Source organism: Mustela nivalis (assembly GCF_964662115.1).
Source record: "Mustela nivalis genome assembly, chromosome: 7".
NCBI classification, from domain to species: Eukaryota; Metazoa; Chordata; class Mammalia; order Carnivora; family Mustelidae; genus Mustela; species Mustela nivalis.
Window position 1 is genome coordinate 133,774,135 of NC_139026.1, and position 19,222 is coordinate 133,793,356.

The 19,222-nt window shown below is 39.8% G+C and overlaps 1 protein-coding gene across 4 annotated transcripts in view; it reads left to right on the forward strand.

Moving 5' to 3' along the window:
* MYO3A (myosin IIIA) overlaps positions 1 to 19,222 on the forward strand; it is a 241,353-nt gene that overhangs the window by 33,543 nt on the left and 188,588 nt on the right. For all 4 annotated transcript variants that reach the window (XM_082740863.1, XM_082740865.1, XM_082740866.1 and 1 more), the window contains exons 5-6: positions 6,189 to 6,293; positions 6,859 to 6,958. In XM_082740863.1, coding sequence (XP_082596989.1) covers positions 6,189 to 6,293; positions 6,859 to 6,958 — 205 coding nt within the window. The remainder of the gene's footprint in view (positions 1 to 6,188; positions 6,294 to 6,858; positions 6,959 to 19,222) is intronic.

Here is a 19,222-nt window from a genome sequence, read left to right on the forward strand (position 1 = left end):
ACTTCGATTTAAAATTATTGGGTTTTTTTTTTTTTGAAGGGGTGGGGGGTGGGAGGTCGGGGTACCAGGTGGTGGGTATTATAGAGGGCACGGATTGCATGGAGCACTGGGTGTGGTACAAAAACAATGAATATGTTATGCTGAAAATAAGTAAAAAAAAAAATAAATAAATAAAATAAAATTTATTGTTTTTACTTTTCTTTATATGAAAGAAAGGTATTTTGTGCTAGTTGAGCAAAAGCATATTTCACCAAGAGCGTATTTGAAATAACAGTAATTCTCAGTGAGGTTTTGAGAATTCATGGTGCTGTTTCATTTCGATCATCTTTAGGAATAGTTCAACCACACATTAATTTGTGGTTTATTGACATTTGGCACCTATAGTCTGTTTCGTAATTTCTATGTTTATTATATTTGCCCTCTTCCCCTGTTGGGCTTTCATTTCAACCTACTTTCTTAAACCTTCATTCAGAAGACTCTTTTCTATCCTAGAGACTAAACCACAGCAGCCAGAGAAACAAACATTGCTATTCTCTGTAAAAAAACATGAGTAGGAGGCATTGGGCAGGGTCTAAGAAGAGGGAATCATCCACATCTTCAATTCCTCTTGGCCAAGGTCCACACAAAGCCTCATGCAGTAATTTCCCCTACCAGCAGACATGACCCTAGTCAAGCAGAGAACCAGCATAGATTCCACGAGAGGGAGGATTTTCAATTTAAAAATATTTCATCATTTGTGATTTTCTCTGTCATTAACCTCTTAAAAAAACGACTATTTGGAGGCAGCTTTTTTTCTTCAGCATAAGTTATCAAAAAAATAAATAAATAAATAAAATGAATCAACGAGTAAGTGGGCAAAATGTCTGTGCCTCAAGCTATGTAAAATGGGAATTTTATGACTTCAAAGGGCAGGCATCTAGATTTACACACTCTAACTTTTGGAGCTATAAATACTAGAAGATATAATATCTGAGGTACTTATCCTTTGCAAAGTAGGTACACAAAAGAAAAAGGCATTTTCCCCTTTCTCTTTGTTTCCCACCTGAACACTACTCCCCGACGAATGAGACCTCCTGATAAAAATATCACACATCAGAGTCTCTGTACTTTGGGGAAGTTCTGTCTCTGATTTCATTGTTGCTTTCCATCCCTTTGCAATTTTATGTTTTGTTTTGTTTTTTTTGTCTCTTTTCTTCCTGGTTTCTAAACAGGAGTTATTTTTGGTCTTTGTACTTTAATCTCTCTTTCCCTGGGAGGGTAGTGTTTAGGATCTTGGGAAGATCCTAAAGGATGAGGCCCAGGTGAACATTGAAAACAGACTAGATGCTCCCGTGGAAGGGTGCTGATAGAAGGTCCATGCTAAGCAGTGGTAAGGGACTAGTTCTGTCCCTCATCAAGAAGTCTTCAAGACTCTCAACTTGAGGTAGACCATCAATAGCTGTCATAGGGTCATGCATGTAATAGGCACCAAATATTTTTAGTTCAAGTGCACTCTCTAACCAGGCACTAATTATTTAATGAAACCCTGGAAAAGCAATGATGGTATGCAAATGGTTAAATTGGGCTTGATTTTTAATAAAACCTAAGTATCAGAAACTAGATATTTCAAAAGCCGCAGTATTTGGATATTTATTTTAAGTAATACTCAAAACAAGTTGCATGTATATTATTAATAATCACAATATATAGCAAACAGTACAGTAAAAGATATAAAAGGAAAAAATAAGGCTTCTGTTATCTCAAATTCACATTATCTGGAAGTAAAACACGAATATCTGGTTTTCATAATTTATTTATTCTCTTTAATTTACTCTAGTCCTTCCACATATTAAACTCAAATAATGTTTTGGAGTTTTCTTTTTCTTTCTGATCTATAATTTAAGGATCTTAGTGGGCTTTTAAAATCCTCTCCACTTTAGTAGTTTTCTTTTCTTTCTTTCTTTTTTTTTTTTTTTAACTTTTAGTCATTGATTGGTAATTGGTCATTTTTTAAAAAAATTTTGGTCATTCTATCTTCATATGGTTAAAATTTCAACCAGTCAATGATCATTCTTTTTCAAATGTTGTATGAAATAATTACATTATTGAAACAATTAATTTATTGTGTTACTCAAATTATTTATAGTCCTGTGTTTGAGAAGCTGATTCTGAATTTCATCTAGAAGAGTACATGTGCAGGAAGAGCCCAGAAATTTTTGGAAAGATAATAAGAGATGACTTATTTGATAAACCAACTGTTAAACAAGCTTTAAAACAGGCTTTAAAACAAGTTGATACTTCACAAGAACAGAGAAATCAGAGGAATTTCATAGATAATCTAGAGAAAGGCACAGGCATTCACTGGAATCCAATGTATAGCAATGGTGACATCTCATACAGTAGCAGACTGTCTATTGGAAACAAACTAAATATTACACATTTAAAACCCTGGAAGTGAGGGCCACCTGGATGGCTCGGTCAGTTGAGATTCCAACTCTTGATTTCAGCTCAAGTGTCAATTTCACGTAGGGCGTGGAACCTGCTTAAGATTCCTTTTCTCCCTCTCCCTCTCCCTCTGCCCCCTCCTGCTCGCTCTCTCTGAAATAAATCTTTAAAGAAATGAAATAAATTAATAAGTAAAATACTGTAAGTGAATTAAAGATCAAAATATGTTAAAAGACATAAAATCATAAAAAGAAAACACAGAAATGTTGTAATGATTTTATTTTAGGGAAAAGCCTTTCTTCTACGCATGACCAAGTAAAATAGGGAACATTAAGAAAAAAGTAGATAAATTTGAATCCGCCTCTCCCCAAAGTACACTTCTGAATTGCAGAAGACACCATAACCAAAGTCAATACACCAGAACAGCAGGAGAAAACTTGTCAACATCTTCAAGGGCAGATTCTAGCCTATCTTTAAATCTTTTTCTTTTTTCCCTTCCAACTCGATGTTATCAGTCCATCTATGGTATTCCACAGTACTTGCTCATTATTATTTTCCCATGTAAATAATATATTGTCCCCATGTAAATAATATAATTTTCCCATGTAATAATTCAAGAGTTAACATATAGTCTTGATAACTGTTACTTAATCTCTTTAATGCAGAGTTTTTCAGTCTTGGGCTGTCAGTTTTAGCTCAAATGATTGTGGATTGTTCTTAACAATATGCATTTAAGGTATATTACACCACTAGTGGGAATGCAGAATGGGATAGTTACTTTGACAAATAATTTGGATGATGCTTAGAAGGTTAAACATATGACTCATAGGACTCAACAGTCCCCTGTCCTAGGCACTTACCCCAAGAGAAATGAAAAGTATATTCATGTAAGGACCTGTATGCAACGTTTACAATGGTTTGGGTCATAATGGCCCCAAATTAGAAATACCTCAAATGTCTTTCAGTTAGTGAATAAATAAACTGTGGCTTATCTATTCAGTGGAATATTCAGCATCAAAAAGGGAATGAATGGTGGTGCACTTGGATGGCTCAGATGGTTAAGCATTGTATTCTTGATTTTGGCTTTGGTCATGGTCTCTCGGTCATGAGACTGAGCCCCACATCAGGCTGGGCACTCAGTGTGGAGTCAGCTGGAGAATCTCTCCCCCCGCCCCTGCTGTTCTCCCTGCTCATGCTCTTTCACACTCCTCTCTCTAAAACAAACAAACGAAAAAGGAATGAGCATTAAAACATTAGGAAAGAAATATTCTTTTCTAGAATATCCCATATTCTAGAAAATTCTTTAAAAATTTCTAGAAAAGAAATATTCAATAGAGATGAATTTTAGATACATTAGGTAAAGTCAAAGAAACCAGACTCAATGGGCTTCAACCTTATGACTCAGTTTCTATGACAGTCTTGTAAAGGTGATGTCATGGGGACAGAAAACAGATTAGTGGTTTCCAAGGGCTGGGTAGGGGTTTGACTACAAAGAAACACAAGGAAGATTTTTATGTCCTGAATTTGTTCTGCATCTTGATTGTGGTAGCGGTTAGATGATAAATGCCCTTGTCAAAACTCAGAATTTCAATTAAATTGGGTTAAATTTATTTTATGTAAATTATATCTCAATATACCTCATTTTAAAAAACAAAGTGAGAATTTATTACAAAAATATCCTGTATTCTAACCTTGACTCAATAGGAAAAACAACTGTTTGGAATAAAAGTTGACTAGAGAAATTAAATTTTAAACTGCTCAGTGTGAATTACAAGGTTACATTAGTTCTTCCTGTATTTCATTTTTTATTTCATTTCCTGCACATTCTTTAGGGTTCCTTTATCCGCCCCCACCCCTGCAACATTCCAGCTAGTTCCTCTTGTGTTAACATAATAGTCAGCCCCAGAAGATGCAGCCAAAAAGAAGCCACACTTTGGAGAAATTGGAAAGGAAATTTAGTTTCTCCATAGTGATTTTTAGATATTTTTAAACCGGCCCTAAAATTTGGTACTTTTTCTTTTCTTTTCTTCTTTCTTTCTTTCTTTCTTCTGAGAGAGGGAGAACAAGCAGGGGAGAGGCAGAAGGAGAGAGAGACAGAGAATCTTAAGGTTCCACACCCAACACAGAGCCTCTTGCAGGGCTTGATCTCATGACCCCAAGATCATGACCTGTGTTGAAATCAAGAGTTAGACACTTAGCCAACTGAGCCACCCCAGCACCCCTAAAACTTGATTCTTTGAAAGTGCCATGCAATTGAAAGAATTTTGAGTTTCTTTTCAATTTTGAGTAATTTTTTGAGCCAGTCATGCCAGGCCACAATGGGGGCAGTGTGACCCTGTTCTCTGCTGCCTAGACAGCAAGGGTCTTCTGTTTGTCCGACAAAACATTGTTCCCCTTCCTGATGCAAAAGAAAATTCAGGTTTGGGAATGCTCCTGAGCTGAAAGAAGTGTTCTTTGAATTAGAAAGACATGAGCTGCAAATTGGCTAAGTGTGAAGGCTCCATTCTAGAATCAGACTGTCCAAGTGCCTCTCTTAGCTCTGTCACTACTGCATGATCTTTTGCGAGTTACTTTATCATTTTGTGTCTCACTTTCCCAATCTTTAATACAGAGATGATTATACCCTACTTAGGGAGAGATGAGTTATAGAGATAACTCATGTGAATGGATTAGAAATGTCCCTGGCACAAAGTATGCATTCAACACATCTGAACTATGATTACCTAATCCATAATGTATCAGAAGTGTCGGGCATCCAATAAAATCGAATTACCATGTTATGAAAAAGTTGGGTAGAAAATGTGTTCAGTATTTCAAACTAGGATGCCAGGGGTTTACGATGTCCTCTGACCTATTTTCTCTGCCTCTATTTAGGTTAGAGAGTCAGGGAAATTACGGCTTTTAGCTCCCAGGCACTGGTGGGTAACAAAGGCAGGCAGTAGAGGTGGATGAAAGGTCAGGGTCAGACCATGAACCAGAGCCCCAGAGGAGAATCAGGGCAGAAGGTAGAGGCTAAAGGGTCAGAGATTAAAAGATCAAGTACTCAATGGGGTCCAAGCTTCACTGGGATCATTTAGCTAATTTTCGCCCCTCTTATATTACAGGACTAATACTGGTGCTTCTCTGTTCTGCAAATCTGCAGGTCTTTTGAAAGTTTTCTGTATACCTAGCTATGGAGAACCTTCATATCAAAAATCCTTTACTGTGGTCTTCCCTTTTGTTTTTTCACTTAGATTCTCCTACTTTTGTGGGGTGGGGTGGGAGGAAACTAAAGAGCCTGAGAAGCATGGAATTTAAAAGAGTTACCTCAAATGTTATTTGTAGTCCTTATTTTAATGCATTCTGAAATTTTGCCATAAAGGGGGTCATGTTTTTAATGAATGTATATACAAAATAGTATATAGCCTTGTATTGAGGTCTTTTTGCACTATTAATGAAACAATCAGAAATCAAAACTACCTTTTTATTAAAGCCCTAGATCCTAAAATTGGGGACTAATTTGTGGAATCATAATTATTCTCCTTGAATTTAAAAATCAAGCCCAGGGCTTCTCTAAAAAGTAACTCACATGAAAACTGTTTTCTAATAATTAATTGCACGTTAGTACAATTTACACGTTCATTTTTGAAGCCATAAAGAGGATGAGAGTAATCATTTGAAACAAAACATAGAGACATTTTCAAAACAATGTTTTCAGAAAACCTTTTAGAGCAAGTACTTAAAATGTCATATCCATTTTAATATCTTGGAATATTCCTTTATAGCTGTGCGATGGAGGATCAGTAGCTGATCTTGTGAAGGGATTTCTGAAGAGGGGCCAAAGAATGAGTGAACCCATAATTGCCTATATTTTACATGAAGCTCTATTGGTAAGGCAATTTAAATTGGTCATACATTAATTATGAGGCAGTCTTCGTTCAATAAAAAACGTGGATCCTAATTTTAGAAAAATATCACTGCATTAGTATTGATTGATGCAAGAATATGGGCAGAATCTGAAATGTTTGGCATTACTACTTCCTTGTTTTATTAGAAACCTACCCTCCTTACATGTTAGCAGAACCCTGAATTCTGATGGCCTGCCTATACTTCCAAGAGTGATTGTGATGAAGGCAGATACTGTGTATTTTTTACTAATTGGTTTTTATTTGCCATTATTTAAAAATAAATATACAGAATGTTTTGTTTATTGAGATCAACACATTTTTAATGAAGTATTTGATAAGAGTTAAGGAAGAGGGTGCTCTAGTTTATGAATTTTTATAAACTCCACAGCAGAAATGAGGTAGTTTGATTTGACTTATTCATTGCGAAACATTTTAAGACTGAGTGTTAGTTTTGACATGTATTTCCGATTGATTTTGCACAAATGCCACCCTCTGAAAAATGTTGTTTGATGCTTTCTTTAAAAGTCTTATTTTTCCCACCCCTTAGGGACTTCAGCATTTGCATAACAACAAAACCATCCACCGTGATGTCAAAGGAAATAACATTCTGTTGACCACTGAAGGTGGAGTCAAACTCGTAGACTTTGGTAAGTGTGGCTGAAAATGGGTGAGTTTTCTGTAAAATTGAGTAGTTACGATAAAGATTTGGTCATTTTCCATGAGCCTCGCTTTCTAGGCATTGAAAGTGGAGAAAAAAACAATATCTCACTGGGGTAGGAAAGTGCAGAGATTTTTTTGTGAATTTGGTCAGTGAGAGATTCCCAGAAGAAAGGGTGACTCTTCAAGCCAGCGGGCTTGTGCCTGTAACCGTAATACCACAGTAGCAGTCAGCGTGGTCAATGGTCTAAAATCGACAGCCCCCCAAATGATTACACTAGGTTTGTGTGGTAGTTCATGGCCCTTATTAGGTGCTTTACAAATGGGCATGGGTCCAAATGCAACATTTTGAGGCAAGAGGGGTAACCTTCAAAGGTCTCTAGGAAAATTGTTTCCATCCTAAGGAGGCACGGGGAGAGGTGGTCTCTTTCTTTCTCGGGTCTTGTCTGTCTCGCTGCCACACGTGAACGTGCTGCGGCCATCTTGCTCCATCCATCTTGTTCCGTCCTGAGCTGCTCCGTCCCGAGAGGACAGCTGTCCTGGGAGAGGCAGAGCTGAGAGGCAGGAAGAACAAGGGTCCTCCATGGTAGAATTGAGCCACCGAATCAACAGATTCTGGCACCTGCCCTAACTCTGGACCTTTTGTCACATGGGAAAATACATTTCCGTATTTACTAAGCCAGACGGGTTTCTGTGTCATAGCCGAAGGACAAACACATCAGTTGTCCCCTGTTCATCTGGGTGGTTACTTAGTGATGTGACCGTGTCCTTCCACACCTCCTCCCATTGGATTCCTGTGAGCGCACTGCTCCCAAGACGGTGGGCCGCATGATTCTATAACATCTCTGTGTCCAGTGGCCTTCAGTCACCTTTCCCTTACTCTGACTGGGGAAGGTGTTCCTCTTGGTGCTTCTTTACTCTTGATATTCCTCCCATTTTGTGATTATCTCATAGGATTTTCATTATCTATTAGGTCCTTTTCCTTTGATAAAAATACTTAGAAATGTAGACAGACAAGGTCTTTTAGAAGTAGCGTTTCGTCTTATTCTATTTTGTAGACCTAATGCTTTGGGTGTAGTAGTTCAGGGAGTAATAGTTGAGTGAATGAATATTACTTCAGTTTGTATTTTGCAAACAAGCTTAAGGAAGGTGGAAGCTAATTGAGTTTAATATTTGAGTGTGTAGCTCCCTGTTCATCTGGCTAATCCCAGAATGAATTTCAGAGCACCTAGAGAGGAGCCGTTGAATCGCATGTCCTTCAAACAGCCATGCATGTTGTACCTCCCCCCCCCCCCAATTGAGCTTTTGAAAACTGCTGAGCAAAAGTGAGCTTGACAGTGAATTTCTGATGAACAGCTGGGATGCAGCTAGTCTACGTTGCTGGTTGAGCTCAGAGCTGTGTGTTTGAACAGTCTGGCTGGGTTAGGATACTAACAGCAACTTGTGCCCGAAGTGGAAAAGAACAACAAAACGCTTTACCTTGCTTCATAGGAAGGGTCATTCTCTTCAGTCATGCAAGAAAAACTGGTAAACCAAGTAGCTTTGAGAAATGCACCTCCTTGGGACACCCTCCAAAGTAGCCGAGATTAAAATCATATACCTAAATAATTAATAATGTGACCTTTTATGTGATACCTTTGTAAATAATTGTAAGTTGGGAAACTAACACAGGGAGGGCTTTGGTTCTGGATGAACTGAGTTACAGACTTTATTTTCAGCAACAGTTAGAAAAGAGGGCCAGTCACCTATTCCATGTGTTCACCGCACCAAATATGAAAATGCTATTATTTGCAGATAAGATAATGCTTATATTTCTGTTCTCCGCGGTAACAGGACTTGGATTCAGCTTGCCTAAAACCATTGGTTGATTTCCAAAGGAATTAAAACCTGGTGCGGGAGGAGTTGCAAGCCTAGTGAAACTCCTCAAGGGCAGAAGGGGCCAGATGTGATAAGCCACAACCGGCAGAATTACGCTGAAAACCGATGTCCTCATGTAACGTTGAAATCAAAGGTTCAGGGAAGGCTGCAGCTAGGAGTAAAGCATTTTAGGATACCTTTTATTTGCATTTCTCACCTCACAAAATCAACAGTGAGCTTGTTATTGGCTCCCAAAGGACTGTGCCCAGATGCTGCCAGTCCTTGGAATGTCCCAGTGGAGCTCCACCACCTCAGCCATCCCCAGAAATCTGCTTCATATATGGAGTTTCTTCTCTTTGAAAAAGTCACCAGTCTGGTTTCGTGGCTTAAGTCAGAAATCTTAGGCTCATTCGAGTCTTCTTTCCTCTTCGCCTCCCACATCTACAACTAGTCCAAAGCTCTGTCTATTACATGTGTCCCCAGACTCCACTCCTCTGGCTTCTCTCTAGTCCTGGCCATCATCTCCTACCTGACCTCCTCCGCTTTACTTCCCTAAATGCCCAACGTCCAGTCTTTCTCCCTTCCTTCCAGTCCATTATCTGCACTGTAACCTGGGGAGACCCTTTTGGAAAGTGTAGCTGATCCCGGCCCGGTCTTGCTCAGTATTCTGGCCATTGCCTTCCACCAGCCCTTGCATAGGCCTTTGCCTTATGATTGTCTGAGTAGCAAGACCCGGCTAACTCTTGAGAAAAGTCTGTCTGAATTGTTTTGTCTTGTCTTTAGCATACAGGGGAAATTGTCAGGGATACCCCAAAGTGTTCCACCCAAGCGAGAACAGAAAGAAGAGGGGAACCCTTTCCAGTTCTAGGGAGATTGTGGAAAGATGAAACAGAGAAAGAGGCAGGAGAGTGAGATGAGATTTATAAAAGTGAAGCTGACAGCAAGGGCAGGAAGAGGTTCTCACCCACACACTCCCCACCATTGTCATCCACGTTCCAGAGAGGACACTGCAGACTGGAGCCAGCAATGTCCTTGTCATTTACACCTGGACCTGTAAAGTGGTTTAGTAGAAGTGCTCACGTTGAGCTTCCCCAAACCCTTCCCTTAGTGTCCAGAAGCCCAAAAGTCACTGAGGATCTGGGAAGTTCCTAGAGGGGTCGCTCAGCGTGGGCAGTGAGGCGCAGAGCAGATCGCCTGGGCTGGTCTGAACAGCAGGCATAGCCAGACCGCGAAGTGTTCTCAGCTACCCCTGAAGCCTGTGAGTGAGCCTGAGTCTGCCAGGGAGGCCCAGGGAGCCCCGCCTACATGCAGAGAGTGGACCACAAGCTCAGCTGATGCCAGCATCAGCGAGGGAGGCCAGTAGGGCACCTGACAGCTGGGCAGACACACGGGTATTTGGTCCCCATGGCTAGTGACCGTCCACACCCAAGGACCCTTCCTCATCCTGTGCACACGGTCCCATCTTCAGGAGGGAGGAAGGAGTAGCGATGCCATCAGAGAGGTAGACCAGACAGTTTTATCCAAGGGAGACTGGATTCTGTCTGAAAGGACTTTATAGGTTTATTAGATCTGACTAAGGTTTCCTGCCCTCCCTGCCAGCAGGTAGAGGCATAAAGAGAGGCCACAGCAGAGGCAAATGGAAGAAACTCCAGTTGCTCTGGGTGTTGTAGTGCAGTGTTATTAAGTGTTGTGATCGGTTACAGACATGATGGGTTCCTTGCCTAGAAACCTCCCTTCACCCCTACACCCAGCTGACTTCTGTTTGCCTGGTGGAGTACCCCGAACACTCCACACTCTGTTTAGCCAACAGTTGTCACACTTGATTGTACTCATATGTTTAATGTGACCACCTTCCCTGCTAAGCTGTAGGCTTCATGGTGCCATGGACTCTGGTCTAGCACTTGGTCCCCAGAGCCAAACATGGTCCCAACACCTTGAAAGTGTTCAGTAAATACTTTCAAATGAATGAATGAAGGAGAGGCAGAATTTTCCACAGGATCTCAAAATGCTCATCTATAAATAGGAAAAAGAATATTCTCTACCTCAGATGGTTGATTGCTGTGAAAAGTAAATTGCATGATCTGGGTAAACTACTTAGTATAATTATTGACATTTATCATTGTAAAAACTTGAACTATTACCATTATCATGAATTCGAGTTCTCCCTTAATACCTAGCTCAGTGCTGTGTATTCAGTACGTACTTGATAAATAGTAACTAAATTTTTTTTAAATAGTTGCTAAATATTGAAAATATGAGTTCCCCAAATAGCTTCTTTCTGTTTCAAAAATAAAAAGTAGTCCTTTGCTAGAATAAATTTGGTATTGTTTTAAGTATTATATTAAGCTACTTAATTATATTAAAAGTACGATTCAGTTGACTAATGCTCCTTATGAATACAGCCTTTAAGAAACCTTTTTTGTTGTTGCTCAATGGATATGTTTTTATAGAAATCCCCCAGACACCTCAGAAAGTAAAAAGACAAGGGAGCTTGTAAATGTTTATTAATGAAATACATTAGCAGTCACTGGTATGTAATCAATCAATAAATAATATGACCTCCCAGGAGGCTAACCCCTTTAGGCAAATAGACTGATGTCTGGAAAAGCAGTCCTTATCTGGACTGGAAAATGAAAGAGAGACTGAATTTGAAGGGCAGTTCCCAGTTCTCATTTCAATGATTTCTCTCTGGGGAACTTCATTTCTAATAGGATAGTTAACATTTCAATACAAAAGTACAGAATGTACTTCATGTGATTTATTTAGACACTGTTCTTATGACAGAATATTTTATGACTTTAAATCTCTTATTACCTACATGCCTAATTTTAGACCAAATCCCCCATGAGTAATGTAGGTCAAAGTGAAGTTGTGATTTACTTATTAATAACCCACTTCTAGCATCCAGTGAGGCAGTCGTACCTGAACTTAAAAACTGTGAAGTTCCTTCCATTCTTCCCAAACAATTCAGAATAAAAGAGTTGGGGGAGGTGGTGGTGAGCAGGCAGAGGAGCGTGGGGTGAGCTCACCATGTGGTTTGGGCCTGAAGAGGCATCCATGCCGGGCGGGGGGTGGTAGCCGTGCTTGGCATGGAGTGTTGAGCCCCTACGTGGGGCCAGGAGAGCATCTGTCTGGAGAGATGGTGATGACCCCACATCAGGCTGTCAGAGCCCAAGCTAGATATGAAGGATATCTGTGTAGGGGGTCAAGATGGAGACAAGAGATTGTTACATGAAGGGGAATTAATACCATCAGGAAATATAATAAGAACAAGGGGAGCCAGGTTTCTTAATGTTGTAGAAAAGAATTACAAATATGGAAAGGAAGAAAACTGAATCCCCAGGGATGTTAGGGCTTGGAATCACAGGTATCAGTGTGAACTCATGGCTTTCAAAATACAGAGACAAATATAAAATAAATATAAAAATAAATATGATAGCATGTGCGTGCAGGATGGGCATGTATGGGTGCATGTGTACGTATTATTTAGCTCTTTCCACTAAGAGGACTAGCTAACATTGATGCCCTAAGAGCAAAGCCATCAAGCACCTAGCTCTTGTTTTTTTAAATATAATTCTTAACCAAGAGGAAGCCAAGATTCTTGGCTATTATGACAGGATAGGAACAGGATGAACCTGGAACTTAATGTGCTGAAAAAAAGGAAATATTAAAAGAATGATGGAGACATATCAAAAGGACATGAAGCCAAATTAAAGGAATTCTCACTGAGCAAATCTGGGAAAATTTGAGCCGCAAAAGAGTAATGATAGTAATGATGGTCACCCATTGAATAAAACAGATATCTATTAATCCATAACTGCATACTTATATCTATAAATAAATGAATGGAAAGAAATTTATCCTTGCAGAAGAATGCCGACTAATAAACACGGAAGGAATAATGAAGTTTTTAAAATTATCATTTGGCAATCATCACAGTAATAATTAATTCATCCCCAAACTTCAGTGGGTCCTAAACTAGTGTGTTAAGTTTTGACTAGAAATAGGCTATTTACATAGTCTTAAAATATTTCAAAAAATACATAAATACAAAAGAAAACCAGAAACTTCACAGAAGGGGCACGTGGTGGCTCAGACGGTTAAGCATTTGCCTGCAGCTCAGGTCGTGATCCCAGGGTCCTGGGATCCAGCTCCACGTCAGGCTCTCTGCCTGCTGCTCCCTCTGCTTGTGTGTGTACTCTCTCTGTCAAAGAAGTAAGTAAAATCTTAAAAAGAAAGGAAGGGAGGGAAGGACGCAGGGTGAAAGAAAGAGAGAGAAAGAAAGAAAGAAAGAAACTTTACAGGACAGGAGCCTGGCAGACAAAACTTAATCAGTTGATCAGCATGAACACAGCCAGGAATGGGGCAAGTGACAGTCACCTCCCATCTGCTAGGATGCAATAGGATGACCTCAGTGTCACTTCCATGATATTGCCACCAGAAATACACTCATGAGGGAATATCGGATAAATCCAAATTCAGGAACATTCTGCAAAGTGTCACAGTCATACAATTCAAGGACAGATTAAAGAACTCCTCCAGATCAAAGGAAGCTAAATGCACATGGTAGCTAAATGTGAAACATGATCCTGGATTGGATCCTTTTGTTGTAAAAACAGACGCATGTGGAACAACTGATGAATTTTGAATAGGGTCTGTAGATTAGATGGTAGAAATATATCAGTGCTCATCTCCTGACTTTGTTAGTCGTACAGTTGGTATGTAGGGGAATGTCCTTGTTTGCAGCTGTCACACACTAAAGTCTATGGGGGGTAAAGGAACATCCTGTGGCCTACTTACTTTTCAGTGGCAAAGGAAAGAAGTTATTTGTACCCCTCTGGCTAACTTTTCTCTAAGGTTGAAATTATATCAAAAACCTTTTCAAACTATGGAATAGAGTTGGAGATTTACTATTGAAGTGGAAAGATGTTTATATATATGTCTAAAGATATTATATATATATGTCTATGTGTGTATATATATGTGTGTGTATTGGTAGCTGGGTGTTATGAATCTTGAAAATGTGAGATTTAGTGCTTTATAGGAAGAAATAATGGGAAAAATGAGGGAAAAGAACCATTTTTAAAAGTTGGCAGAGTTTTAGAATTTTCATTCTTATACAAAAACCCAATATTTCACTCAGCTAGAATTTATTTTTGTACTTTGGGGAGGTGACCTTTATTTGAAGGAAATGACATTTGTAATTCCTTCGTTATCTACCGCAGAACCATGACTAAATGGGCTATTTGTTTTATGGCTTTGTGGTTCCAGCTGAACCTATAGGCTTACGTATTCCAAACTGAACATTTTCCAAAGCTGAATTAAGTTATTTAACATCATAGGTAATGTTATATGTCTCAGTCAAGGGTCTTGTAGTTGTAGGGACAGAAAAACCAAACGAGCTCCCCAAAAGTAAGACACAAAGGACAAGATAGGAAGAACAGGCCTCAGAGGATTGGAACCGACAGAAGAATGGAAAGCAAGAACCACAACCACTTGCTGTCTCTTGCTTTCTCACTGGAGAAACCAAATCTCTTCTCTCTGTTCTCTCTGGGTGTCTCCAGACCAGCCTCTGGAGTTTTCATGTTGCCCATCAAGGCTACTTGAAAGAGTAGTCTCAGCCTTCTCAGCCTCTGTGGCCTCTGGGTCCAATGGCAATAGCTAACCTGGCCTGGATTTTTAGCACCCCAAGCAAAAGGAGTTTGAAGTAGAAGAAGGAGCTCAGCTGGACAAGCTGGGTCAGGTACTCTCCTTTGATTCAGTTAATCATGACCAGGGAGTGGGCTGACATGGCACAAGCAAGCCTCCCTGAGCCATCCTATTTTGCAAGTAGCTGTGAAAAAAGAAAGATTTTTTTAAAAGACGGTTATGGAAAAGGAAAGACAAAGATATTTTCTAAATATTCTAGATAACTTGTTTTCTTATGGATGTGCAGGGCCCTATATTCCAAGAGATGGTCAAAATTTTAGTTTTTAATTGTTGAAGTTAAATTACATGAAGTATACCAAAAAATTCTGTTATGAAATCAAGAATAGATTTCCGATGTTTTGAAAGAGTTTTTATTTGGTAACAGAGAAAACTTTATATCTAGGGACTTACCCAACATAAAACAATCTACTTACCTCAATGCAGCTGTAGACATTTTAATACGAGTATCAGGTATGCCTCTCTTGTAGTAATAGTAAAGTCTGATGACTTTAGGTGAATCAAAGAGGACTTTTCTTATATTTTTTTAAGAATCACCCATCCCTCCCTCCCTTCCTCTGTCCTTTCTCTCTCTCTCTCCTTTTCTTTCTTTCTTTTTTTCTTTATTTCTTCTTTTGAGACAGAGGGGAGGGGCAGAGGGAGCAGGAGAGGGAGCACCATAAGCTGGGCATGCCTGACTTGGGGCTTGACCTCACAACCCTGAAGTCATGACCTGAGCAGAAATCAAGAGTCTGATACTTAACCAACAGCCATACAGGCAGCCCCAGTTTTTATTACTATAAAATAATTGTTTCAGACTAAAATTATATGATCTTAATCTGTAATTCTAAAATTCCAATTCCTGAAAAGCTTTAAGCAAAAAGACTTTTATGGTGGAACAGATGACAGGACAATGGGAGAGGTAAATGGGAATAAAAGGAATGAAAAAATAAGATAAGAAGGGATCAGTGGTCATAGTGCACCATACTTAAGGAGTATTCTATAGACAGGTGACCCTTGAACAGCACAGTTGACCCTTGAACAGCACAGGTTTGAACGTATGGATCCACTTACACATGTGTTATTTGTAATCCAGTATAGTAATGTGAGTGTATTTCTCTTCTTTTTAAAAAATATTTTATTTATTTCTTTGAGAAAGAGCACAAGCAGGAGGAGCAGAGGGAGAAGGAGAGAGAGAATTTCCATCAGGCTCCATGCTCAGTACAGAGCTGACATGGGGCTCGATCCTAAGACCCTGTGATCATGACCTGAGCTAAAACCAAGAGTCAGTCACTTAACCAAGTGAGCCAGCCAGGCACCCCTGTGATTGTCTTAATAACATTTCCTTTCTCCAGCTTACTCTGTCATACAAAGACAGTATATAACATATATGACATACAAAATATGTGGCAATTGACTGTTTATGTTATTGGTAAGTTTTCAGGTCAACAGCAGGCTATTAGCAGTTAAGTTTTTGGTGAGTCAAAAGTTATATGCATATTTTTGACTGTGTGTGGGGGTTGGCAATCCTAGGCCCCACATTATTCAAGGGTCGACTGTACTCAACTCTCTGTAATAGGTTCAATGTTATGCATCTGTATACATGCACAAAGTCATATGGAATCAAATGACACATAGAGCTCAAAGTGCACGGTTTATTTGTTCAAAGCCAAGGAGTTGGCAGTGAGCAGGGTAATCTTGATGTCTTTAGAGAAAGTACTACACAATCTCCATTACATAGTGTGAGCTGAATATTAAAAAAAGGGAAAGATCCAGTGCCAGGTAGACTGGAGAGAGGACAGATTTCCAAGGGAAATCACATTAGTATGGATAGGAGTAGTGGTTGCACAGAGTCACTTACCTTGTGTCATCTCTAGACTTGCTAAAACCTAAAACTGGAGATAACCTTGAATGTCATTGAGTATATTAAGTATAAGAATGCCAGGAGGTTTTGGTATCCCTTATATGCAAAACATTATGTGAATATGAATTTCCTAATGAGAAAGTATAAAGCTTTCACAAAACTCACTAGGCAGTTTGTGACCCCCAAAATCATAACGAGTCATTGACTTACCCCAGTCTCCTGAACTAACAATGACAAAACAGAAGCCTGAGCCTACCATGAGATGAATCTGAATGGAACCTCGTTGCTCACCTACTCTGATTGGTAGAGCACAGTGACATTTGGGGTCTCCTTGAACTTGTGTCAATTCAGATCTAGTCTCTAGAAATCCTGCAAAAGTCTGATTATTTCCTTTTCCCCAGCACACAGACACCTTGGTAAAAGGCCATTGGTCCCTTTGAGGAAGGCTAGGAGGCAGTTTAACAGTGTACATTTTGGGCAATATATGGGTCCCTTTCTCAAGCGGTGACCTCCCCTTCAAGAGGTTCTGGGTCTGTAAACCAGCTCAAATTTGGGGACTGATGGAGGGCCACAGCTGTTTTGATGATTCAAGTGAGACCTTTGTTCATTTAACATAGAACTATTTCGGATTAACAAATTTAGTAGGTTTCCCATCTATTTCACTTTTCATAACAGCAAGGTCAACTAGGCAACAGCACAGGTCTCTGCAATTCAGAGACTTCTGGTGACTTCTTTGGCCCTGCAACCATTATGGTAACTGTGCCCACCTTGTGCTTGGCCACTGAGGACCACCAGCTGGCCCCTGCCACTCTATGATCCAATTACTCCCACTGCACTTAGCTTTCCTAATTCAGTGGCAGCAGCTCCTAATGTAAGTTTTTAGCCTACACGGAAGAGTGGTAATAGAGCTCTCAAGGATGCTGGGGCTCCCCTCAAAAATGGGTTTCTCACAGTTATGTTGAAAGGCATCCTCTGGATGCTCCCTTGTTGGGTAAGTAGGTCTGAAGTGAAGAATCCACTCTTAACATTCCAGTCTTCCTAAGTCTTTGAATCTCTTCCTCTAGAGTAAACCAGTATGGTTCTGGCATTTCAAGATCATTTACTAGGTTAACTTTTTCGTCCATGTCCGAGCCAACCAGCCAACACTTTCTGGCTTTCTAAGCTGCAATATTAAATGCAAAGTCTCTGCTTAGTGGGTCTATCAGGAAGTTCAGCCTGATCCAAGTTATTCCTTCCTCCATCATCCCCCACCCTTAATAAGGAGATTCTAGGTTTGGCTTTCACTAATCTCAACTCTTTATCAACTGGAGAGAAGGGTCTCTTTCAGGGCAGACATAGAAGTTTTCAGGTCGTTATGCAGCACTGGAGCTGGGAATTTGAATCTCTGAGTTCATCCTTCTTTTTTCTCCTCACTTTATCCAGCAACATTAGTAGAAACCAGCCAATGCCATTATATTCATTACTTTGTCAAAATGCCCAGCAATACCACCCTGAACCATGCCTCTTGTAAGTGTTTGATTAGAAGTATCCAGTGCTGGTATTTTGTGTACCTCTATCACCACATCATATCCCAGACTCATCTTTAAGATTCTGTTTCTCTAAGAACTATTTTCCGTACCAAAATCTGTATCAGCCAGAGTGCTCCAGGGAAACAGAATCAACAAACTATGGTGGGTGGGGGTGAAGGGTGGAGAGGAGACTGACTTATATTAAGGAAATTGTTCATGTGACTGTGAAAGCTTGGTGACTCCAAAATGTGATGTCAAGCTGGCAGGCTGAAGACCCAGGGAAAAGTTACAGTTTGAGTCCAAAGGTAGGCTGCTGGCAGAAGTCCTTCTCACCCAGTAGAGGTCAGTCTCTGTTCTGTTAAGGCCCTTCACTTACTGACCGAGGTTTATCCATGGTATGGAGGATAATCTGCTTAATTCACAGTTAATTTCATCCAGAACATACGTCACAGAGACATCGGAGTAATGGTTGACAAATATTTGGATACTGACGGGAGCAAAACCCTTGCGTCCCGCCAGGAGGTCGCACGTGTAAAGAAGAGATAGAGAGATGGATATGATGTAACTCACTTGATCTTTATTGGGACGAGGTTCGCACCGCTGTCACGATCTGATCACGGTCCCGCCGGAGAAGGAGATGTCGCCTCACAATCTAGACAGAGAGGTCACCGCAGAAGTTGGGACTGAGAGCCAGCGAGTGGTTGGCCAGATGGAGCTGTCGGGGCGTCGGTAGCACCGGCGATGATGTCCTCCCGACAGGGAACTCGCTTTGTCTCAGTCCAACCCGATGCCTCTTTATATACTGTGCTAAGTCTCCTTCATAAACACGTTACATCACTTGTTTTTCTTACGCTTACACACCAAAAACATACACACGTTGTAAACATGTCTTGGTTTACAATATTTCGCACAAGTCAAAAAAAAATTTACAACTTGTTACTCCGTGCTAAACTTATCACTACACGCATATGGTCTAGGCTTATTTGCTATGTGGTTAGTTTGTATTTTGTTCCTTTTGCCTGTTTACATTTAGTAGGGGTTCGCACCTACTACATATTATTTATTTATTTATTCATTTATTTATTAGACTTTATTTATTAAAGGTTCATACTCACTGCAGATACCATGCCTAGATTCATCTTCATTCTATCTTAACTTTATCAACAAAATGAGGATATTTAATGGTATAATAAATTAGAAGGCCTCTTCTTATTGAAAAAAAAAATCCATATTTTTAGAATTTCAATTCTCATTCCTGCAGTATTTTATTTTTAGCAACAACAACAAAATCCCATGCTCTTCCCTTTGTCCTCTTTAGATGTCAGGGGATTTGTTGTATG